At 35.6% G+C, this 26,459-nt stretch overlaps 2 protein-coding genes across 2 annotated transcripts in view; both read right to left on the bottom strand.

Annotated features, from left to right (window-relative positions):
* Window positions 1–160: 160 nt before the first annotated feature.
* On the bottom strand, window positions 161–12,862 carry MS3_00009637 (uncharacterized protein). The gene is made up of 5 exons (XM_051218034.1): window positions 12,369–12,862; window positions 9,909–10,008; window positions 7,355–7,467; window positions 5,781–5,950; window positions 161–534 (listed from the first exon to the last, which is right to left on the bottom strand). The coding sequence occupies exons 1-5, from the start codon at window positions 12,417–12,419 to the stop codon at window positions 402–404; spliced, it is 567 nt and encodes a 188-aa protein (XP_051064466.1). The 5' UTR covers window positions 12,420–12,862; the 3' UTR covers window positions 161–401.
* A 532-nt stretch (window positions 12,863–13,394) lies between these two features.
* MS3_00009636 (uncharacterized protein) overlaps window positions 13,395–26,459 on the bottom strand; it is a gene marked incomplete at its 5' end in the record, with an annotated part of 34,323 nt that continues 21,258 nt past the window's right edge. Inside the window, 5 exons of the mRNA XM_012939896.3 lie at window positions 13,395–17,172; window positions 20,761–20,972; window positions 21,683–21,862; window positions 23,920–24,156; window positions 24,944–25,141. Coding sequence (XP_012795350.1) covers window positions 17,029–17,172; window positions 20,761–20,972; window positions 21,683–21,862; window positions 23,920–24,156; window positions 24,944–25,141 — 971 coding nt within the window. The 3' untranslated portion in view covers window positions 13,395–17,028. The remainder of the gene's footprint in view (window positions 17,173–20,760; window positions 20,973–21,682; window positions 21,863–23,919; window positions 24,157–24,943; window positions 25,142–26,459) is intronic.

The raw sequence follows: 26,459 nt of genomic DNA, 5'->3' as shown, positions 1-26,459 counted from the left end.
ACATTAAATTAGTATTTTAACATGTATACTGTTTATCTAAAAATAGTTATTAAAGCAGTAACTGAAGATAAAACCATTTTTATAAATGTCGATCACAGCATCTAGTTCTGTTTTGAAACGATCTTATATAGTTATGAAAAACATCAAATAATTAATCACATTTATGAGTGATCTATATTTATTTATTTAAACACATAAACATTGGTACAAGGAGGCATCAAACAAATATACACCACATAAATCTCATTTGATTTATATGAGGGCTGAGATACTGCCCGGGTGACTAAACCGAAGTAGGGGGATTGTTCTATACGTAGAATATATAATATAAAATTAGTATACTTGTATTTTTTACATAGTGAAATTGCTATAAACTTAAAGGGGTTATACAATTCATTATTTTAAAGAAGAATTAAATCAAGAAAATGTTTAATATTCTTATTTAGATTAAGTTCTGTATATTGACATTGTAATCGTTGAAATTCTATCATTTCTAAAATATCCTTTGATGGTATGGAGATATTCGAGTCCTTCCTGAAATCATTAAATAGAAATTGATCACTTCATAAAATTAAAAGTAGTTAAGATTACTTGAAACAAATCTAATACTTAATGTAATAAAATCAAGGATTAATGTAAAACATAGACAATCAATTAAATACAAATTCCATTTCACTTCTCGCTTTTATTCATAGAAAACATTGAATGAATAATAACAATGGTAACTTCGTTTTGGGGATCTATTATTCTGACTACATTGAGCGATCAACTAGATTAGACAGTATTTAGTTAGAAAATTACTATGATATGAATAATAAACCCTGAGACAATGAATTATTCATTATAGTGAGAAAAGAATTGGTTGAGAGATTAGACAAGTGTTTAGAGTTAGAGTTAAACTTTGTAGAGTTTTCACTACCAATCAACATCAACTAAAATGTAACAATGGTCTATCATTCTTTTGTTTATAAACTTATGAGAGTTAAGGATGACATTTAAAGTAGAAATATATTGTTTAACTATATATTAATATTGTTGAATGTGCATTGTGTCACATCAAATCTAACATATAATCTAGATTAGGAGCAGATATTTCACCGAGAACCAATCACGTTTAAGAAAACAGATCTCAGATTTTCGCTCTAAATCCACTCATCTATTTGGATAAATAAAGTTTTTGTGTTATAGCTGATGTTAGTTCGTCATAAAAAAAACCTGAAACTGGATTCCTAAGCTTAATCATCAATTGTAAATAATAATTCTAATTTTTCACACAGATTCATAAACCCCATTTAGTCTTGTTTATTAACTGGACACTCTCAAAGTAAGTCTGGCATCCCTCAAATGTCATTCATAAATTATAGTCTCACTGATAACACTAATTGGAAACAATGTTATGACTAATTAAATCTCTTTAAGCTTTTATAAAGTTTCAGGATGATAATTAGTTTATATCCATATTTATTAATTTAAAAATAGATTTCTTTTTTCAATTTAAAGAAGTAATAACCTGTAGTAGTAGTAGTAGTAGTAGTAGTAGTAGTAGTAGTAGTAGTAGTAGTAGTAGTAGTAGTAGTAGTAGTAGTAGTAGTAGTAGTAGTAGTAGTAGTAGTAGTAGTAGTAGTAGTAGTAGTAGAGGAGCAGCAGTAGCAGCAGCAGCAGCAGCAGCAGCAGCAGCAGCAGCAGCAGCAGCAGCAGCAGCAGCAGCAGCAGCAGCAGCAGCAGCAGCAGCAGCAGCAGCAGCAGCAGCAGCAGCAGCAGCAGCAGCAGCAGCAGCAGCAGCAGCAGCAGCAGCAGCAGCAGCAGCAGCAGCAGCAGCAGCAGCAGCAGCAGCAGCAGCAGCAGCAGCAGCAGCAGCAGCAGCAGCAGCAGCAGCAGCAGCAGCAGCAGCAGCAGCAGCAGCAGCAGCAGCAGCAGCAGCAGCAGCAGCAGCAGCAGCAGCAGCAGCAGCAGCAGCAGCAGCAGCAGCAGCAGCAGCAGCAGCAGCAGCAGCAGCAGCAGCAGCAGCAGCAGCAGCAGCAGCAGCAGCAGCAGCAGCAGCAGCAGCAGCAGCAGCAGCAGCAGCAGCAGCAGCAGCAGCAGCAGCAGCAGCAGCAGCAGCAGCAGCAGCAGCAGCAGCAGCAGCAGCAGCAGCAGCAGCAGCAGCAGCAGCAGCAGCAGCAGCAGCAGCAGCAGCAGCAGCAGCAGCAGCAGCAGCAGCAGCAGCAGCAGCAGCAGCAGCAGCAGCAGCAGCAGCAGCAGCAGCAGCAGCAGCAGCAGCAGCAGCAGCAGCAGCAGCAGCAGCAGCAGCAGCAGCAGCAGCAGCAGCAGCAGCAGCAGCAGCAGCAGCAGCAGCAGCAGCAGCAGCAGCAGCAGCAGCAGCAGCAGCAGCAGCAGCAGCAGCAGCAGCAGCAGCAGCAGCAGCAGCAGCAGCAGCAGCAGCAGCAGCAGCAGCAGCAGCAGCAGCAGCAGCAGCAGCAGCAGCAGCAGCAGCAGCAGCAGCAGCAGCAGCAGCAGCAGCAGCAGCAGCAGCAGCAGCAGCAGCAGCAGCAGCAGCAGCAGCAGCAGCAGCAGCAGCAGCAGCAGCAGCAGCAGCAGCAGCAGCAGCAGCAGCAGCAGCAGCAGCAGCAGCAGCAGCAGCAGCAGCAGCAGCAGCAGCAGCAGCAGCAGCAGCAGCAGCAGCAGCAGCAGCAGCAGCAGCAGCAGCAGCAGCAGCAGCAGCAGCAGCAGCAGCAGCAGCAGCAGCAGCAGCAGCAGCAGCAGCAGCAGCAGCAGCAGCAGCAGCAGCAGCAGCAGCAGCAGCAGCAGCAGCAGCAGCAGCAGCAGCAGCAGCAGCAGCAGCAGCAGCAGCAGCAGCAGCAGCAGCAGCAGCAGCAGCAGCAGCAGCAGCAGCAGCAGCAGCAGCAGCAGCAGCAGCAGCAGCAGCAGCAGCAGCAGCAGCAGCAGCAGCAGCAGCAGCAGCAGCAGCAGCAGCAGCAGCAGCAGCAGCAGCAGCAGCAGCAGCAGCAGCAGCAGCAGCAGCAGCAGCAGCAGCAGCAGCAGCAGCAGCAGCAGCAGCAGCAGCAGCAGCAGCAGCAGCAGCAGCAGCAGCAGCAGCAGCAGCAGCAGCAGCAGCAGCAGCAGCAGCAGCAGCAGCAGCAGCAGCAGCAGCAGCAGCAGCAGCAGCAGCAGCAGCAGCAGCAGCAGCAGCAGCAGCAGCAGCAGCAGCAGCAGCAGCAGCAGCAGCAGCAGCAGCAGCAGCAGCAGCAGCAGCAGCAGCAGCAGCAGCAGCAGCAGCAGCAGCAGCAGCAGCAGCAGCAGCAGCAGCAGCAGCAGCAGCAGCAGCAGCAGCAGCAGCAGCAGCAGCAGCAGCAGCAGTAGTAGTAGTAGTAGTAGTAGTAGTAGTAGTAGTAGTAGTAGTAGTAGTAGTAGTAGTAGTAGTAGTAGGCTTCAATAAATATTGATTACCATTGGAAATATTACTAGTTATTTATTCTTCTCGACTTAGATCTAGTCATTTTGTTATTACCTTTTTCTGCTACTACTGTAGTGAACGAGAACATCAGTGGGGACAATCAAATGTTTACTAGTGATTGATCACTGCGCGGTAATCAATGTCATGTATGTCAGGTCCTTCTTTGTATAGATCTAATCCTATCGACCATGTTGCAATGTGACCACTAGTCTAGATAACTTGACATTACCTGCACTATCTTGAGATATGATGGTCCTGTTGGCTATCTCCGAACACCATCTTAAAACTAAATATGCTTGGACACAAAATTACATAATCTATTAGTAAAATCTAAAAACCATACAGTGAATACTTCATTTGAAATGTGTCAATCGATTGTCTCAGACTTGATTGTTTCTTAGTTTCTACATCAACGATTCTCTGTTCTCGTCCTCTTTTCTTCGATCTTCTTAATCTTCTGCCTCCAGACATTTCACTTTCGATTGATGTTACATACTACTTATATCTGTTGACATCAGTAGCACACATCACACTACAAGTACAGTTTTACGTACAACTGAAGACTTATGCAAACGTGATTCAGCATACATAATAAGCATCCTAAGATCTCCTTGAATCTCATAGAAAATATATTTGCTGAAGCCTTAATCCCTATCAAGTATTCACTTATAAGTATAGACAACCAGTTATTACGTAACAAACAATGTAGTCTAAATACTTGATAATCACCTGTGTTTATTGCAACTGATTATCGTATTACTACGTTGAAATATCACTTGCTGTTTCGTCATATATTTGTCGACGTCACGAAGGCGTGTCAAATTGATTTGTCAATATAATTGGCGTGGCTAATCAGACATCGTTTTAAGGTAACATGATAATCGAGGGATATTGACAGGTATACGGTATGAATCAAGATTTTGCTTAATTATTCAAAGACAGATAAATACTATCAGCTAATAATCTAACTCAATTTTTTTGAGTGAAACATATCTAGATTAACGGATATGTTTATGCATATATCTAGATTATGGATTAGTTGATTAAAGCTTTCAATTCACCTTTGATTTTATTATTGATGTAGACGGCTGATATCATATATAGGAAATGTGTATATTAATAATAGACCCAAACGGCAACTCTGCATAACAAAACATTGAAATCAAAGTTGTTTTAGTGTATGTCATTTAGTCAAACAGTCAACAACAACGTAGAACTTCGTACGTACGTACGTCACTTCATGTTGCCATACCACATTAGCACAGAGATGCAATAGTGGTAATAAAAGTATAAGCAGTAATCTGAAAGGGCAGGATTTGAAGATGTTATTCAAGGAGCATAATCCAGTGAAGTAAATTTGAAAAGAGAAAAAGAAAAGGGACACAAACAATTCAGAAGATTAGAATTTGGGAGAACACAAAGAGTGGATGCACCTGCGCCACTGCAAACGATTTTGAGCCATGTCATTCAGGGTTTCTAACCATCGGTTGCTATCATCTCGCGGTCCTCAACCAGGTAGTCTACACCTACCAATATGATTCAGTCTGCTTGTCAGTGACTTCATGGACTTGTGCGATATTTTGGTCTGGCCGCCTCTAGCTTTCTTCCAATCTACTCCTATACAACAAAACATCGCACATCGAGGCAGTCGGTGGTTGGGCATAAGTAACACGGGTCCCAGCCATCTCAACTGATGAAGATTCACTATGTCATCAATTGATTTGCCATCCTTACCTAGTACCCGTTTCCTAACAACTGTGTTACTTACTCGATGGTCCCATGATATACGAGCAATGCCTCGAAGATATCTATGATCGAATACCCGTAACCTACGAATATCCTCTACTCTTACCGGCCATGTTTCATTGCCATAAAGTAGGACGGAAAGAACTGCTGCACAGTAAATCCGTCCTTTGGTTAGTAGAGGGATATCTGTTAAAATAGAATACATTTCAGAAAAACCATGAATAAATTCATGTCATTCAACATAATTTTTAGCTAATTCTTTCAACAAAAATAAGACTGAAACAATATGAATAGTAAATTATGAATAACTTTAATACATTATTAGTAAGTATAAAGTATTTCATAACCAAACTACTGATATGTCAATCGGTAGTTTATTAGTAAGTCTGTTCAACGTTCAATTTCTAATCTCGTTTCATCTATTTCGGTTTGGACAGTTGTATATTATCACTAACTGTCACATACATAATGTAGCATAAAAATGAGTATATGACTTTCTATCTAATAAGTGAGTTTCCTCTTCACCATCATCATCATCATGTTACGTTTAGTTTGTATATTATTATACAATCGTGAAAAGTACATACTAAAATGAACTTACATAATTTTATAGAATATAAGACGTTCTGCAACAATACATATACAACAGAATGTTTCAAAATCAATATATTGATAATCTATAACTTGTAATCCAATTAGATTAAATACTAATGTATAACAACTAATTGGAATTTGTACTGGTACAATATCTTCAAATGCATTATTTAATTTCTAATAATAAAATATACAAAAAAAGAGATAATTTTTTTATCAAGAATTAAGTAATTGAAATGATTCCACAATGAACTTCAATCTACTGTACACACAGCTTCGGTGACTTCATCCAGTTGGTTACTGCTTCAGCCGTTTGAAGGACTTTAAATCTGACAAGTTTTGGCGAAACAAAATTACTGACCCGATAAATAATTGAAAAAGATTGGTTTATACTGGCACTATGACTAGTTTGTACTAAATGGGCCAATATCAAACTGTACACTTTCTTCACCAAACCTTTGTTTAGCCACGCTGGAAAGTGTTATATAATCTCAAATCCAGGTCGTATTATCATGATATAATCATAGTGAACCTTGTTTCATTTAACTTTTTTTTTCGTTGTTACATTATTTATCTCGAACTCAGCAAGAGATTCATTTTATAACTCTGTTATGGTTTCACCAGAAAAATATTTAAGTTATGTACTTGTAGAATTTCACACTTAGTTTTCTTGAAACATGCTAAATATATGGCGTTTTCATTATGAATTGATTTTATATAGACAACTATTGAACAAAAAATAATGATCATAACTTCTCAGCACTAAGTATGCTGTAAATAATCAAGGAAGACTGGTAAGATAAATTTGAGTTATCTTATACTTTTTATTATTATTTCAACACAGAAATATTGGTACAAGGAGGCACCAAATAGATATGCGCCACATGTATCATTCAATTTATGTGAGGGATGAGATACTCAGCAAGTGCCCAAACAGAAGCAGCTGGTTTTCTTAGGGGACCACACGCCAAGCCTTTTATCTAATAGTCTGATTTAAAAGGCAGTGGAGCAACGTAAGGAGATGCAGTCCAATGGTAGTCGGTCACCAACAATTAGTTCATACGCCATTTGTTCCTTCAGGATACTGGAGTCTATGTGTACCATCAGTTTGGAATCAGGGTTTTCCAACTTTCTTAGGTGGACTCTCCTTGTTCAGCGACCCGGTTAAGGCGCCCGACATTTGACTTTTTATCCTCTCGATTTTGTAAACCACATCCCCGTCACGAGAAGGCAGTGATTAGGACTTCCTTTGGAGTGGTTGTATGCACGAGGCCATGGGAGAGCATTTCGAGAGGGAGAGTTGATTCTCCCCATTCTTGGCCGTACCAGGGCATATGTGGGGCCCTAAGAAACTTTGATTACGTTGAGACTATAATTTATGAATTACTTTTAAGCGACGCTTAAGTGACCTGGAGAATGTTCACCTACTTGCTAGTTTTAAATGAGTGTACTAAAATCCAAAACCTGCTATCTTAAATCTAATTGGTTCATCCATAAATTATAGTCTCACCCAAAATATAAAAGGAAAAACTAATTTCATAAGTAATTGACAAATCATTATTACAAACAACTAGTGCTTACATCAATAGAAAGTTTAGAGCCTTGACACCAGTGATTATATATACGTCGATATAAATCATACTTTCTAGATGAAAGATGTGAAAATTGTCGCAGATAATCTATAACGGATATATCTAAATGAAAAGTAATAAAACATTTTTGATAAAATAGTGTAAAAACAGAATAATATAGAACTTAGTAAAGTAGTTGATCATTTCAGTATGTAACAGTTTACAAAAAAATGTAATAAATAAAAATCCGGAGTATTTTAGTGATCGGTCTACACAAAAAATGAAAATATGAAGTGCTGAGATTTATAAGACTTCGAAGAGCAGAAGAATTAACAATTTACGCGTTCGCGCGCGAGATTGAGGGCCCTTGGTTCGAATCCCGCGGGCGTGATCATGGATGTGCAGTGCTGAGGATCCCCACAACAGGACGAAACGGCCGTCTAGTGCTTCCAGGTTTTCAATGGTGGTCTAACATCAATCGGTCCATGATCTCAATCAAAAACTTAATAATCTCCAGAACCCTTAAACTGATAATTAACAATTTAGTTGTGATTTTAAAAGTTTGATGAAAATCCCTCATATCTGTAAGCCGGTTGGTGTATATTCAAATCTACTTATATTTAAAATGAATCGGGAATAAAGTGTTATTGTGAATATAGAGTTGTGAAAGTCTAGTTTTAACTTGGATGAATATGTAGTATGTGGTTTACATTATATCGTGTTGGTGTTATTTCACTTTTGAAATTTACAACACTATTCAAACTACTAACTATTATTAAGTAGTATAGTCATTACATACTTGAATGGATAACGCGACGGCGTTTGAAGCGAATGGTACTGGGCTCGAGTCGCAGAGTGAACACCAACTCGGAGATGCATCTACATCCAGCTGACGAGTGCCAAATAGGACAAAACGTGCGTCAAACTGGATCCCACTGCTAGCCACTATCCATCTTTGATAATAAATCTTGTGAATTAAGTCAATATCGAGGCAATACGCACAGTATGCACATATACCAATAACAGATTGGTCAATTGCAGTCTTAAACCTCAATGGGCAGATTCAAGCAAAACAACACCAAGTGAACATAGAAATGTATACTATAAACAAGTTAGAAAGCACTAAATAGTTGGTAACTAGGTTCCTGTGGCTGAAAAATATTGACCGTTATACTTTATTCAATTGGTAATCAACTGACAAGTAGCTTGGTAACGTAAATATAATACAATAGTGTCAAGATGGGATGATGTTTAAGATTAATATATTGTAGATAAGATTTGTAGCTAAAGTTTGTGCTGATGATATCATTCAGAAGAACGATGAAAGCTCCACGATCAAACCACCCAACTCAGAGAACAAAACTTCATCAAAATTAAGGTTCATAGATTAAATTAACGATTATTTATTGTGATTAATACGTAACTCATATTAATCTAACCTCTATCAGTTCAATAATAAAAAATAATCTTCATAAATATATCATATTATGTCTATGTAGGTTTATTCTTAGAGTTCCGAAGATTTGGAAAATAATGAGAATGATTAATAAGTCATGGTAAGACCCTAAATGTCTCAATATGCACTCTGTAAAACCTGTCTTCAAATCTGTTTAAGGAAGGTAAATCATAACATTATAAAGATTTATTTACTGTTGAGTTCTATTGATATCACGAAGCGATCTAAATTAGACAGACGTTGAAAACCTGTAACGAGAAAGTATATTGGTCTACGTAATATAATACACAAACACTCATTGATATAAATGCATCTCTACCACTATAGAAAATCAATCAATTTCTTAACCAATGATATGCACTTGTCCTTCAGCTCACTTTTAATTGCCATCAATTGAACTTATCATTTGGATAATTCTAATTGGTTCACCAAATCAAAAACTCGTAACATTTTTGTTCTAGTAAGGTACTATTCAGAATTACGTACCTAAAAGTTCCTAAGGAGCCATAGTCTTTCAAGCACTATTTTGTAAAACATGTTTTACAAATTAAACTTCCGTCAATTCACAATTCCGTCTGACCATCTTCCAGTAACACCAGTGACATCTATCGCACATCAGACATAACTGAACTCTATGGATCTGAGTTACACTTTTGAACTCCCGGAATAATCCCTTGAAGTTAACCACTAGTGAAAACAAACAACAGCAGAGTAGTCGCTGAAGTTGATAAACATTATTGATAAAACAATTGGTTTTCAATATCTCATGAATCAGTAAAGCATTCCAACTTATAACTCCATTTCAATATTTCTATCAATGAATGGATTTTTAGTTTAATAGTTGTGTAAGACTAATCTACTCGATTGACTTCAGTTGAAACATTATTGTAGTAAAAATTCCTTTTCAAGTTCAATCATTATAACATAAAATGTTTCATAGCTCAAAACTATCTGATCATTAACATAAATATCAAGTTATGTTTGAACAACACTTATCCATTACACGTACATTCCACTGGTTCGTTATGAAAAGAATATTTTTTGTTGTGAAAAAGTGACTTAAGTACCCAAATACTTCATTTATTACTTTGAAATACTGTTAGCTTACTCTCAAGTATTCGTAAATCTGATGGCAGACTAAACCAAAAACTATCTTGATAATTTGTAGTATCATGAAAATCATAGTAAACTTCTTTTCTTGGATAAATCTATAAAGTAGAAAATGATGGAATAAATTTTCACTATTCTTTCATTATAACAACTTTCATTCTACAGTTATTCAAATAAATTTGATAGATTGCGTTTAGTATCGGGATTCAGAACATGATTATTATACTATTTAACAGTTTTTGCTCATTGTAACAGCATATATGTTGATGCTGAAACCTGAGACTCAGACCTAATACCTTTCTGTTAGGTCTCGACAAGCATAATGAATGGTAACTTTTGGAATCCATTTATGGACCAATACTATGAGTACATTTTTATCGTATAATTGTTAAATAACTAAACTATTCATATTCATGTCCATCTTATCATAAGCTTTATTTTGACCGATGAACTGGTATTATACAATTTACCGTTCTTGAGTAATGCTCGATCTATTAATTCCTACCTCCCACATTCACAGCCACATTTGGTCAAATATTGTACAAATTTTATTTTCCATTTTATGGTACGATGTGGTCTGTTGGGTTGGTATATAAACCGAGAATGTTCGAAGTAAGTGATTCATATTGCAGAGGCTGAGATTGGTGTTCTGGACTCAATTGGATGGGCTAGGCAAGAAGCAGGACCAATAAGGACTCTAGACTGCTCGCACGTATTTTACGCGTAATTGGCTTGATCGATAGTTCACTGCTCTCTGATTGGTGGTATCATCACGTTATACAATAACAGAGTAATCAGGCCACAAGTTATAAAACTTTTTTACAGATGCCCATTGCGTAATCCACCTATCCATCGAGACCCAGAATCGAGATCAACAGATGTCTATTGCGTAATTCACCTATCCATCGAGACCTGGAATCGAGATCAACATTGAGATGAACATGAATTTAACTGATGAGTCCCAAATACGTCGAAACCCAAATCTTTACTTCCAATGCTAGCCACAATTTATCTACTCTACATAATGTGTTAGAAAACCGTTGTCTCAATGTAATCCGACCAGGATTTACATATACTCACGAAGACTCATTTAACTACATCTATGCTTATCAACAAATGGATACTTCAAACCCTTTTTAATCAAAACAAAACATGACTTTCTATTTTTTCAAAACTATAAATAGCATGATTATGTATTATCGTAAAAATTATCTATCAAGACAAAACATTTCTGCGTTAGATGACAGATTAATAAACGTTGAACAATTTACTGAATATCTCAGTGGGGAATCAGGATAGGAGGTTGGATGTCGATAGTACATAAATTATGGAAATCACTAAACCGCATCATTAGGCAAGACCTAAACAGAAATGCTGAAGGAGGAAGAAAAAGGGAAAGACCATTGAACATATTGCGTTGAGAACTGGAAGCTGACATCAAAAGAATGGCTAACAAGTGGAACGTAATTCTCAGGACCGAGTTGAATGAATAATGCTGGTGGGTGGCCTATGTTCCTTCACGAGGTGTAACAAGCGTTAGTAAGTAAAGGTAGAAAAGCAAAGTAAATTAGAGTCAATAAATGAGCTAATCATGAATTCATATATCTACCTTTTCATGTTTCTTGACAATTTGTGTATAGTGAATATAAGATTGTTTATATCAACCAAATAAGAAATTGAAATATTTGTGTGCTCACTAGTGACTAGCTTCGTGAGGGAATTCTCGGAGTTCTAGTGAGAAGCCGTGACCAGTGGAGCTAATCCTTGTCGGGTAGAGACAGGTATCTACCTCAGTACAACGGAAGTTGGTCGCGCAATTTCGTGGATTGGTTGATGTTAGAAACTATCACCATTGGATGCCGGCTCAGTGGTCCAGTTGGATAAGCGTTCGCGCGCGAGCCCGAAGGCCCTGGGTTCGGATCCCGTGGGCGGGGTCGTGGATGCGCACTGCTGAGGAGTCCCACAATAGGACGAAACGGCCGTCTAGTGCTTCTAGGTTTTCAATTATGGTGGTCTAACATCAATCGGTTCATGATCTCAATGAAATATTTGTATTGAATCCAACTTGTATGCTATTATTAAAAATGATAGAATCCAGTATGTCTATTTAAGTGATGGTTATTCGAGTTGATTAAATGTAACTTTTATTAAAAATAGATTTTTTCTCTTTGTATATAACTATTTTGATGTAAAATTAGTCAGTAAATAGTTGTCTAGTTGCACTGATCAGGTAACGTGTTATTAATTAGGTTATTAGTTATGATATTCATTATAAACCTCTGTAACTAAACTAACCATTGAGTCTGTGTTGCAAAGTGCTATACACTGGTTAGATACAATTTACACATTTTGACTTAGCCACGAATTCAAGTACCTAACCCTCTACCTTTATTCTAATCAAAGATCAGTTTATTTAATCTAGAACCATAATGATAAGAATATACAATATATCACTTACTATAAATGAGGAGTTATCTGTTAACGTAGGATCTGAAAGAAAATCTTCCATTTCTAGACGTTGATATTTTATTCTCTCACCATTTATTGAGTATAAATGAATCGACTTGTTAAAAGTTAATTATCGATCGAAGTAATTAAATTTAAGGTCATGGTTATTGATGAAACTACTCAGATGTTATAGTTGTAAAACTCGTGACTTTTCTTATCAACCAATAGGTTCCCAGATTGAAAAAAAGCATAATGAACTCAATAAGGACGTTCCACAAAAATATGGTAACTAGATATGTTTGATCTTTCTGTTACTGTAGGTGGTTGGAGGCGATCTGCAGTATCGTATTAACCTAAATCGTTTAGATCAGCAAGGATTATCTGTGATCTCCAGGAGTTTGAATCAATGTCACAGCCAAAGACCTTAACAATATTAAAGAGAACTCTACAAGAGATTTAGATTCATGAATATACCTTCAATAATAATTTTCTAGGTCATTGAACGTGACGATATTGAAATAATCCGAAATTTTCAGTAAATGTAGTCAGGGTTGACGATTGGGTATCGGAGATACTATTCAAATACAATAAACTAGTGAAATAATAACATTATGAGGAACGTAGGAACTCAGGATCTAAGGGAAGATAGATAATGGATGCACCAGAGCCATTACAGACAATTTTGAGCCGCGTCATTCAAAGTTTCTAATTATCCCTTATTTTAATCTCGTAACTCACACTTTTAATCATTATTCAGTCTGATTGCCAATGACTTCAAAGACTGATAGCATTTCTTGGTTTAGAGGCCGCTAACTTTCTCCCAACCTACACCTACTCAAGACATCGCCTGTCGAGGTAGGCAATGAGAAGGCATACGTAACTTATGTCCGAATCCTCTCAGTTGATGGAGATATACTGTTTCATCAAGCGATTTGCCACCTTTGCCAATAACCCTATGCCTAAACCTTAGCATTATCTACTAAGCAATTCCAAAATGTTCGAGAAATGCTTAGAAGAAAACTGTAACCAGACACTAGTAAATTACGAATATCCACTATTCATAATGGCCACGTTTTACACCCATGAAGTAGAACAGAGAGAACTGCTGCACAGTTTGCTTGTCCTTTGGTTGGCAGACAAATGTCTTGCATACACCACAAAGGGCAAAAGTCGAAAAGCTAATTGAGCTTTCTGAATCTGTGCCGACATTTTGCCAGACGCCCGACCATCATGACCGGTGAGACTCCCAAAATAAGTTAGACAATCGATACGCCCAACTACATTAAGTAACTAAGTATGCCAGTCTTGAAGCAACATTGTGAATTTGGAGGAAAAAATTAGCATCAAGAATATACCTGCATTGTTGATTATGGTCATCAGATGACTGCATTTTCTCAGCTTCATCGTCAAACATAACTACATCATCTGCGTATTCCAAGCCAACAAGTGAATCTTCTGAAAATTCAGACGACGTCTATGATAAAGTTAAATAACACTGGAAAACTGACAACACTGACGAACACCATTTGAAGTTACCAATTTCGATGACAGTTTGCCATAAACTCTGACTCGACCAGCAGTTTTGAAACAGCTAGCCTTCGTATGATTGATGTTTTTCTATGGTACCCGTCTCAATGACAGTCACTATCATAATACCTCACGAGTAACAAAACTGAATGCTACCTTAAAGTCAAGAAATACAATTATAGTCGGACGTCGTAATACGTACAATACTAACTGACTGATAACCATTTTATCTTAGTGTTGATTTTACATTCAACTAACGAACCAAAATCTTGGGTGCAGATTCATGATAAAGGGTTGCTTGAAAAGAAATATTACATGTTTATCTTATTATTCACTAGTAAGTGCATCTATATGAAAAAGTAGTGATTTTTTGTTAGAGTAAACGCACTTTGAACATGTATAATTCACATCTTAAAATTTGAACGTGAATATTTTAAATTTTGAAAATGATCGTGTTCGATATTGGCTTAGATAAGTTTTAAAAGACTATTGAGCATTTTAATTGTATCCGTGTAATATTCACAATCGTATAGTGCCTTATTTGAACACACAAACACTAATACGAGGGGGGACCAAATACATGTGCGCCACATACTAACAGTGAGGTAGTGAAGAGATAGAGTGAGTATAACAAAAGGACCAACAATAAACAGAAATTAGTGTATGAGCTTGAAATGATAATAATAATGGGAGTTCAGTTATGAAAAATACGACCCGAAAGAATTCTTTCGATTAAAAATTACGTTCAGTTATATAAAAAAAGTTACAGAAGGATAGCCATTAGTTTCTATTCTGAGCCATTTCCAATAAAGTCTCAGGCTACTGTGTTGCTATATTTCTAGGACCTTAACCAGGAAGTCGTGAAGGTCCAACAAAAGTCAGTTTTGAACAGCTTTCTTTCATACCACGACATCATGTCGTGCACTGACCACCAATCCGCTTCTTTTAAACAGTCCGAGAGCCGGCAAATAATACACAATGTGCAACCCGCTGGAACGGTATTCGTAGGACATATCCAAGCCACCAAAGTCGACATTTCAAGATGGTGACACCAATTGAATTATCTATGCTGTGACAGAATACAAGTAACTGAACTTCTGCATTACCAACATGATGTTACCACTGGATGTCAGCAGTCCGTCAGAGACAACGATAATCAAACACTTAGCACTCCCAACTCAAAGAGGCCAGGTTTCACAAGTACAAAGTACAAGTGCTCTCACCGTCGCGTTTTCGATCCCACCTTTAATAGCCAGACTAACAACACGAAGGCACCAAGAATGGACCATATTAGTATAGATCACTATGATTTTTACTATACATAAATTGATCTAATCACTGGCAGCTACCTGAATACAAGAACTTCTCAAATGCTTCTATCTCCTCACTATCAAGAGTGAGTGTAGGTCAAAGGTCCTACCGATCTTGTAAAAGTACTTTGCACTTCGAAGGTGCAAAGAACAAAAGGACACAACATGCAGACAATAAAAATCAATGTCAAGACATTCTGAAGACATAGCTAGCCCTATCTGTTATCCGATCTGCATTGGTATGCAAAGGTTGAAGGAAGCCAGTTCGAATGGTATACGTGGTTTCAGAAAGACTGTTTCAGTATTCGTATTAAGTAGTAGCATTCAACCTCCAACCAGTTAGTGACATGAAGTCGTTTAGACACGACAGGATTTTCACCATAGGCGAGCTGCTGAATAAGTTGAAAAATAAAATATACACAAAATCAGAATAGAAGGGAATAGACAAGTAATGTAGTATTAATACATAAAAATGAGTGTTGACAAATGATTGTGAATGTGATTTGTCAGATTGAGAATTAAAGCGAGAATACATTTTTTTCAGTTACAATCATCATTTGATTTGTGCGTGCACTGGGATACTTCCCGGTTGCCCAAACCAAAGCAGATGGTTTTCTTGGGGGTCAACTCTAAGAGCCTTTGACCTAGAGGCCTAATCTAAGGAGGCACCATATACACAGTGGGGCCAGTAGCAGTTACCATTGATTTGTATGAAGACTGTGACACCACCCGGGTGTCCAGATCGAAGTAGGTGGTTTCCTTAAAGGGCCACATCCCGAGCCTTTGATCTGTAGGTTTAATCCATAAGGCATTGAAGCAACTTTAGGAGATGTGGTCTTACGGAAGCTGGTGACCAATAATTGGTTCATATGCCATTAGTTTCTTCAGGATCATTGAGTTCATGTGTACCATTGGCTTTGAATTAGAGGTGTACCACTTCTTTACGTCGACCCTCCATGTCCACCAACCCGGTTCATGCGCCAAACATTCGCTTTTCGTCCCATTAATTTCGTAAAAACACCCTCGTTGCGAGAAGACAGTGGCTGTATTCCTATGACCATGTGAGAGCATTTCGAGAGGGAGCAAACTGTCAACATCCTTGGCCGTAATACGACATTTGAAGGCCAATCTTGTTCCACCACCAGTAGTGCTGTTACTACTTCTATCACACAGGAATACGTCTTGATAATTTCATCTCACACATATACTACATGTTCCACGCTACTTGAGATTGACAACACAACTAATCTATATCCCCCATCAGCTATGCAGGAACAACATTTCAAAGCCGTTTTATTGTTCACATTTGGTATATTCACTCTCAAACTAGTTACTGAAGATTCGGGTGTAAACCGTAATCGCTAATTCAAGATAGAACAATTATACGTGATCAGTTCAACCATTTAATTTTTTATTCACATAGAGTACAACTCAGAAAATACATGAATCAAACAAACAGGAGGTTTGAACTCTGAAACTAGATATCGACTGAAATAAGCAGAACTTCATGACAGGGCAGATGTAATCAAAAAGTTAAATGTTTACCTACTGAAATTAATGAGACCCTAGTATTGAATAGTTAATTTGCATAATAAAACGTGTATGAGAGTAATAAACTCCCAACCATAGTCTTAAACATAATTAATGATGGAATATTTTGAATTAATAGACAACTGAATTGAAAACAATCCGTGATATGGAAGAACTAACCAATGGGTAGTTGGAACTAAACGTTCAACTTCAAGAGAGAAAGAAACAAACAAAACATATTCATCTTTTTAAATGTTATATGCAAAATATTATTGATTTTCATAGAATACAATCGAATTTTCTTCATGATGGATTTCGACACGCATTTAATAGGTCATCACAAATAGTTTTTGCATCGCCCAATAGCATTTCAGTATTTTCTTTAAAGAATATAGGATTATCAACTGCCGCATAGCCAACGCCTAATGTTCGCTTGACAACAACAACCTAGAAAAATTTTGATTTCATAAAACGAGGAAAAGTAATGGACAATTTGGTTATTTGTAATATAATTGGTAGTACTATAGTGAACGAAAACATAGGTGGGGAGAACTAATTTATCGTTTAACGCAAAATATAATGGGTTAGTTAAATATGAAATACATACAGTAAATACAGTATTTACATACATTGTGTTGTCTTTTACATACTCCATTATTCCTCCAATTCTGATGTTATTTCGATTGCTCTCAGATTTCCTTTCTGTTCTTTTCATTAAAATCTTCTGCTGCCAGCCATTCAACTTCCGGTTGGTGCTACATACTACTTATATCTATCAGCATAAGTAGCACGCACCACAGTACGTATTTAATTGTACACTATATATATGCCATCAGTGGGATGTGTAGAGGAATAACCGTAATGGTGATAACCTGAGATAATTTATTCAGTCTACTGTAGTGAACGAAGACTCAGGTGGGAGACAACCAAGCTATTGTTTACTAAAAAATTATAGAATATCTTCGTAATATATGAGAACCATACATTAAATACTTCATTTACAAATATTCCATCAATTTTCCTACACATTCTGTATGATTCTTTCACATCACAATTCCTTTAAATTTCCCTTTCTGTTTTCTGCAACTCGATCTTATTGGCTTTCAGCAGCCAGGCACTCCTCTTCTGACTGGTGCTACATGCTACTGATGTTGAAAGATATAAGTAGCATACACCACACTACTACTATTATAATAAATAAAATTTCAATAAGAATCTTAGTCAATATCTTTGGATTGCATTGAAGAAAGTTTCAAATTCCGATAAAACTACGATATTCACTGAAACGTTAGCAATTTTATCGGTAAATTAGATTGAATATGTTGATTCATTTTCTAGAATATTGAGAACATTTCATATACAGTTGAATCTCTTATTGCTAGTCAAACGACAGCCATTTATTTATTTTGGTAAAATGTACTTTGTAAATGTAATTGGTCAACATATCACATAGTGATTTTTAAAATGAATTCTATAGTTTTCTTGAAAGTATGAGAGTAATGTGTATCCATCAATGTCAACAGTTCCTAAGCAGCAAATAGTTTGAAAATCAAATAATGCTCATCTAATGTCAATACAATCAGCCTATCAAACAAAAAAGATGCTTTATTGACAAAATTACAATGTTGTTCACTTATTCGAATTATTAAAAGCGTTATTTCACAGAAAGGAATGGATACGTACTACCGATATACTAGAAGCAGAATTAATGAACATTAAAGAATCTTTAAGGAACAACAGGTGTCCAAAGAAATGTGCTGAGAAATATGGAAAGAGTATAGAAAAAACGCCTAAAGAAACCGCAGTAGACAAAAAACCTGATTTCACTCAACATGAATTCAAATGTGACTATGTTGCAGCGACAATAAGCAGAAGATTAAAAACTACACTGATCAGAATGTATTCTTCAGTCAAGACGATTATCTTGTATAAAACAATAAGTTCTTTACTTCAATTAAAGATCGATAGGTATGCCTATCATTTTACCACCAACTGCATATACAAATGTACATGTGCTTGCCAAATCAGTTAAACTGGTAGAACAGAGAAAAGAGCCTATGATCGATTGTAAAAATGTATCTCAAAAAGTGTAAGGTTGGTGGGATTAAAAACTTCAAACACTGCTATTAATTCATTGTTCTTGCTCTTTCTTCAAGATGACAATGTTATTGGTGTATTTCAAGTTTTTAACACAGCTAACATAGAACTTATTATATCCTGAAGAAAAAAAACTAAACGTAATGTTGAATGAAATAGGTTAATTATCTCCTTTTTAATCACTCGATAATAAGCATTGCCGATCATCATTAACAACAAGCATGGGATTTCAATGGAGGATTTTTCCTTCGACTGTTTTAAATAGGATAAAATAGCTTATTGGAATGAAAGTTTGAGTTAGTCTGTTTTGTTTTTATTCATTAAATGTCATTGCTATGTGATTAGTAAATTCATCATCAAACGGTTGATTGAAAAAAAGAAAAAAATATTCAAATTTTATTTCATTGCTGATTACTATCATCTGAAGAAACAGGTATGTTGGAGTCTCATAGTAAGCATGGAACTTTTAGATTATGACATAATATTTCATATTTCTTATTTTAACTGATTCCTTATGTAAACTGACATTATGTAGCCTTGATGTGTGACATTTCAACTCCTGATATAACTGAACAATGATGAAAACTAAATTTAACTAATCTCTACGACACATATTAATGAACAATATTTTTTTCAATTAAATAGTTAACAGGTTTACTCTAATATACATATTTATATGAAACTATTAAACTAGTCAATAAGTACAGTGAAATAGAATGGATAACTACACATAAAAAGTAGAAAGTACAAATTGATAATAAGAGGTTTTGTATAGTAATGGTAGTGGTAAGTATAGTGAAATAACCAATGTTCTAGTCAACAGTGCAATGTAGGAAGTAGATTAAACTTCGATGAATACACTTCAAATTCATTACCACAAAATACCATTAAAATTACATAACAAGAGGTGTGTGTAAATAATTGGTTAGTAAGGAAATATAAGCAAAAGAAGATGAAAAATGACAGATGGGATGTGAAAAAATTATTAAAATCATTTACTAGGTCATATCCAGCCTATGAAGGAGCAGGGGTGTCGTGAATTCCTTCTGTACACATAAAATGAGATTAGAGGTTCGAATCTATATAGCTTCTGCTATATGTAGGAGACGATATCAAACCCCAATGGGAAATAACGAAAGTATACGATAGACTGCTTGAAATGATTTGATCTTACCTACTATCTGGTTTCTGTCAACTAGGTGTATCAAGATAGAACGACGTATTGTCTTTGCCTGGCTCCTTCCAAACCAAACTGAAACATGTTCACTCATTCGTTAGTTAAGCTGCATGATAGTGCTCCACATTGAACAAGCCAACTCAAGTAACTTATCCTTTGTTTGAGTAAATATCACTGGTCCACTGGAAAATATCAACGCAAAATTAGCAGCGCAGAATATCCAATTAACTACTCTTGCTAATCTATCATGAAGGACATCACTAGTCAGATTTTTGTCGAATCGTAGCTTTAAGAACAGAGGTTTCTTACGAATGGTTAATATCTCCGGCTTATTTTTCCCTGAATACATGTCATTTACACAATAGGAATCTCTGATATTTTAACCTCTACAAGCCCCATTAAAACGAATATATGGCTAGATAACTCTCTAAGAATATAAACAGTACCAAACATCAATCTGTTTAATAAACTTTTAAACAATTTAGAAAATTACTCATTAAGTTTCTAAACCGATAGAATAAATTCAATTAATAGACGAAAATAATTCAGTCGAACTTATATTCCAAGATCTACACATAACAAAAAGTACCTACAGTGAATTAGATAAAACAGACTTAAGTCCCCGTCACTTGAACATAGTACTATATGTCAACATTAAATAACTTAATTAACAAGCAATATTTATAATAATAATAATAATAATAATAATAATAATTATTATTATTATTATTATTATTATTATTATTATTATTATAACAGACCTTTTTAGCCAACCATACACGTAGAACAGGCATACCAGCTATTATAGAATTGGGATCTTCTTCAGCTGCAGAATTAACAGTATCATTTGCTCCAATTACTAGTACTAAATCAGTTTTTGAGAAATCAGCATTGATTTCATCCATTTCATGAACAATATCATATGGTACACCAGCTTCAGCCAGAAGAACGTTTAATTGTCCTGGCATTCTTCCTTTAAAGTTTAAAATGGTTAAAACATCATGAGGTTTTAATAGTTTGAAATGATGTTATTTAATAATATCTGTACAAAGTGATAGGGTGATTTTAAATAGTACCGTTATTAATGTTAAGGATGGCAATTGATCAATCTGTTTTCACAGACGTGCATTTTGTACGGTCCAACACGGTAAGGGTTTAAACTAACAATAACAAATGAATTGAAATTGACCACGGTCGCACAAGCTAGGGGTTATCTGAACTCAGTTACTCAATGGATAATGCATTTAAATTTTGAAGTGAAAGGTACTGACTGAATTAAAGTCTTGATGTGAACGTTAACACTGAGAAGCAGATATATCCAGCTGACGAGTCAAGGATAGGATGAAACAACGCGCATCCTTGATTCCACTAGTAGTTACTATTTAGCTCTGCTTATAAAATGACTACATAATTCTTTTACGAATCTTTTCTAACTTCTCAAGTTGTTTTACTCTTATCTGAATTATATTTATTTGCTATGAAGTAAACTGATATATTTACCGCCAGGAAATAGTATGCTAGTTATATGTAAGTCGCTGACTACAAGATATTATTTTATTCCGCTTGTTGTCTGCACAAGCTACATGTTTACATTAAAAAACGTTAATGAGACAATTAAAAGTTATGAAACTAAGATGTGATTGATAACTAGTATTACGTATACTTTCTATTAAATAAACTTACCAGCAACAGGATGTATAGCAAAACGTACATGTTTACCGCGTTTGATTAATTCTTTAGTCAATTCTGCCAATGGATATTGTGCTTTAGCAACACATAAACCATAACCAGGTGTAATAATAATTTCATTAAAATCATTTAGATAATTAGCAACGGATGAAACATTCGTCTGACGATGAACACCTAGAGATATATATTAAATAATAGTTAGGAACTAATTAGATTACAACTTAAAACGATTCACGATTATGGCCACAATAATAATAATAATAATAATAATAACAATAATAATAATAGTGATAGTCATGATTATAATAGTAATAATAATGGATGTATGAAATACGATATAGCTGTATTCATGATGAGAATTTTCACATTGACATAATGATTGCAAGATAAACACGAGGAATAAACTACTATGTGATGTAAATAAAAAAAATATATTAATGGTCCTTTGATAACCACAACTCTCTTCAATTTAAAAATAAAAATAATTTCAGTATACAAGACCTATGAAACTAACTTATAAGATCTAATGTAAACTGATTCACCAAAAACAGTTTGGAATACTGGTTATTATAATAAATCAGTTGTATGCTTAACTATTAGTCATAAGCAATATAAAAACTTGTATAAATATGCATCGAAGCAGGTTGAGCGCATCCCACATCGGTACAGTGAACAAATGAAAAAAATTTGGTTAAATTAGTTGTAGTGATAAACAGAAAATATGTTTCAGATGAACGAATGAAATCAACGAACAAGGTATACAAAAGAGAATTACAACTCAAGATTAAAGGGACCAGGCATAAATGGATCTGCTCCAACCCAACAGATTTTCAATCATGTCACTGCAAATCTTCGGTTATTATTTACTGTAATCAAACGGAAATCAACTAGGAACCCTGGATTTTTAGAGATAGATTGGAACAGCAGTTAGTGACCTTAAGGACTGATCTTTAAATCTTACGTTCGCCAACTTTACTTTGATCACTAATTTTTCTTGTAGTAAGCAACGATCTGGCATGTATTACACATGTCATACCTATCTCAGCCGATGAGGTATGACAGCAACATTAATCCACTTACCAAATTTAGGTACCTTTTCACTTCTCAATTGATCTCAATCACTTCGGGTATTCCAATTCGTGATACTATCAAGACCCAAACTAACGAATTGGATGGTAATCTAAAAGTTTAATGCAACATCAGGTTGTATTCATAATCATTATATTGTTCAAGTTATACACAAGATGACACGTGGGTAAACAAATGTCTATAAACAAAAAATAGCGGTACATAGGCACATTCGCGTGTTAGCAGTTTGGTAACATGTGACATTTCTGAGATAAAACACTGTATTAACAAATAATGATATCTGTCAGACCAACCATTTAGTTCATGGGAAAATAAATCTATTGCTTTACTTTTTCTCTCAGGCAGACAAAGATTATCAACATAAAGCCTAGTACAGATATACGATAACCCAATTTGTTATATCGGATTAGAATGACGAGATGTAAATAATACAATAGATCGAAACAACATAGATATGACAAGAAGGAATAAATCGCGGGAATGTGATTTCAGAAGACAGAGTGAAGAGGCGTATATGAAGAAATAATGGACGTCAATATTGAAAGGGAAGATAAGAAGTGAGTGCACCTGCACTACAGCAGAATCCGAGACATGTCATACAAAGCCTGCAACCAACGATTGCAGTTATCGCGAGGATCCTAGCCAGATAGTCAGCAACTACCCACTTCACTTAGACCAAAAGTCAATGAATTCGTGGTCGTTATCGACTTCCTTCCAACATTTTTAAATACTAGCAAGCATCCCTTGTTCATATAAACGGAGGTTCAGAATAGGTAACATATGTTTACATTACTTCAGTCAATGAAGACTCACCACCTCACTAACGGGTTTCCCACCTTTGTCAAGTACCCTAGGTCTCAGCATTGTTCACTCACTATTATATACACACATGTTACGTATCTCAAATATAAATGCCCAATAAAGTTTTGGAGATTGTAATACACCCAGCCCATAGACTTAAACACAAACAAGATCAACAACTGTTGAGTTACAAGTTTAGAATCCATCTTACCTAATTAGATGTAAATCGTTAAATTATAACCTTATTCCTCAAACAAAAAAGATGGTTTGATGCAAAAATTTGAAATCTTGTAATCTAATTATATATGACTAATACACCAGATGCACCAATGGTAACTTACCCGTAATAGCCATAGATTTTCCACCGGAATACGAAGAAGTTCCATAACCTCCCAATATCACATTGGGTAATGAACGATTCATTGCTTTACACATAATATAGGATAGAATTGCACCACTTGAACCAATCAATGCACCAACTACAGTCATTAAACTATTATTCAGCATAAAACCTTCAGCACATAATGCCCAACCGGAATAACTATTTAATACAGTTATTACAACCGGCATATCTGCACCTAAATATTTTCAATCGTAAAATTAATAATAATTTATTATTATTAATTGCATTATTAAATATTACATTCTTGGTACAATATAGAATTCTCGGCGAAATGTATTTCAACAAGTTTCCTTTTCTTATTTCTTGATCAATCCTCACGATTAAAACTGAATGGTCACCAGTCACATTTAAGCAAGTCAAGAATCTACATCTGAATCATGTTCATTCAAATCCATGCATGCATTTTGTCATCCACCACGATGTTTCTGATTGTATCTTGATGTAACTTGTACAGTGAAATGTTGTAAACGTTTTACAAACGCGCTTGAATAGGTTATGAGATTAATAGACATAATTGTATGTTAGGACAAACACAAACATATAACTTTTTTGAAATATCTAGATGGCAGGAACAGGTAGCACAGATATTCTAGCAGGCGGCCTCCAGTAACTGTGTACACATTAGTGGTAAATGAAACAGTTTTACAAGAATATATAATTATATGTTATAATAGTTAAGAGTATGGGTTTACTAGAAGTTAAAAACACTCCCTAACAACGAAGGCTTACAAAATGATTCACTATCAAAGTAAAGGTTTGTGTATTCAGCATATGGCCATAATGGAAAAAAGTGATACTTTTAAGATGGTCAAAGTGGAGTACGAAGACAGATGTGAAGTCGCCAAATGTAAACATAGTCCTACTCAGTAAAATACATTACATTATCAAAGAACAATGCGAACGATAAAAACACGTATAATATAGCTAAATGGTTAACAAAATAAGAGTAATCAAATAATCACCTCCAATAGCAGCTGTTAAAGTCAAACCAGAAATTCCACCAGCAACACCAGCTCCTCCAATAAGTAATCCAAGCCCAGGTAGAACAGATTCAGGACCAAGTGAAAGAAGACCAACAAGACATCCACCAGACAGTGTTACTAAACTAGCATTCAATGTATTCCGCATCGGTAACAGCAGTGCAGTTGATTTTAAAATACCTGAGTATAGAAGCGAAATGTAATGGATAATAATCATAATACTCGGGATGAATTTACAATATCTCCGAGAACAATAAAAAGAAATGTGAATAAATGAAAATATTTTAATGATTGATTTAACAATAAATTTCTCTTATTCTAATACAAAACTTTCCAACGAGAATTGTCGCAACCAGTTTTTCTAACCATAAACAATCAAATATCTCAAATTATTCAATGTATATTATTAAATATCTTCCAAATATGTCGTGTAATATTGTAGCACAAGTCAAGTGAATGATAAACAGTGTAAAACTAGATAGTCAGTTTGGATAGTTCAAAAGAACTCCCTAATACTTCGACTACAAACACAACATTATTATACAAGCTTATTTTCATAACTCTTTCCATTATTTTCAAATCACCAGATGACTTTGAAATAGGAACTTCTCAATATTGATCTAGTTTTTAAAAAAATTCAGTATCGCAATTTATTACTAAAAGTAATTGTAACACGAAGTCAAATTTCTTTACCATAATAAAATTAAAAAGAATTTAACTCTAACAAGCAAATTGCTTATCGGATTCCAAACTAACTGATACTTTTTTTAGTTTGTAAACAGCTCCTTTGTATACAAAGATAATAAATAAATTGGAAAAGATGAGGGAATGAAGTTCATAGACTAAGGTGGCTGGTAAATGTACTGCATATGTTCAACCGCCAACCAACCAACGCATATTTCCTGATGTAGAAGTAGGTTGGAAGTTACGGGTGCCCAAACCAAGAAATGGTATCAAACCATAAAGAAATTGTTTGTTGGCCTGAACCATATTAGCAGGTTCCATCTAGTTGGTTAGTATCTGCACAGTGGTCGTGACAAATGGTTGAATTCTTTAAGTAACACGGTTCAGAACCATTCACGATGGCAGAAGTGAATCCACTCTTTGTTTTTTCCTTAACTCTTGAGTTTTTAAATTATTTCTTATCTAAAAAAATCAGTTTTTCTAGTCTAATCATTTTATCTAGGCCAAAAATTTCCTACTACCAATACTACCGACACTCTTACTAAAGTGAGGGAAAACCAGTTTATTGTTTAATGCACAATCACACAGTGTTCTAGTAAAATGTGTAAATTGTACATCAAATACATCATTTGAACATCTTTGAATAGTCTCTTACAAGCTTGATTGTCCCCTCATTCCTGTTGTTATCTTGCTTGCTATCAGTTTCCTTCTCTCTTCATTTTAGTCTCTTCAACCATCTACTTACAGACATGACACTTCAGAGCGGTGTTACATACTAATTATATTTGCAAACATAAGGAGCATACACCACATT

Source organism: Schistosoma haematobium, chromosome 7 (assembly GCF_000699445.3).
Source record: "Schistosoma haematobium chromosome 7, whole genome shotgun sequence".
Classification (NCBI taxonomy): domain Eukaryota; kingdom Metazoa; phylum Platyhelminthes; class Trematoda; order Strigeidida; family Schistosomatidae; genus Schistosoma; species Schistosoma haematobium.
Note: the sequence above shows the minus strand (reverse complement) of the source record. Positions and strands in the feature narration are given on the sequence as shown.

Bases quoted from the DNA above. Each gene is read 5' to 3' on its own strand.
- MS3_00009637 (XM_051218034.1), bottom strand. From the start codon at position 12,419: ATGGAAGATTTTCTTTCAGATCCTACGTTAACAGATAACTCCTCATTT. The intron at 10,009-12,368 runs GTAAGTGATATA...TCTACTTTATAG, and splicing joins CAGATAACTCCTCATTTATA to ATTTATCCAAGAAAAGAAGT. The intron at 7,468-9,908 runs GTAAGCTAACAG...CTTTTCATTTAG, and splicing joins AGATTTACGAATACTTGAGA to ATATATCCGTTATAGATTAT.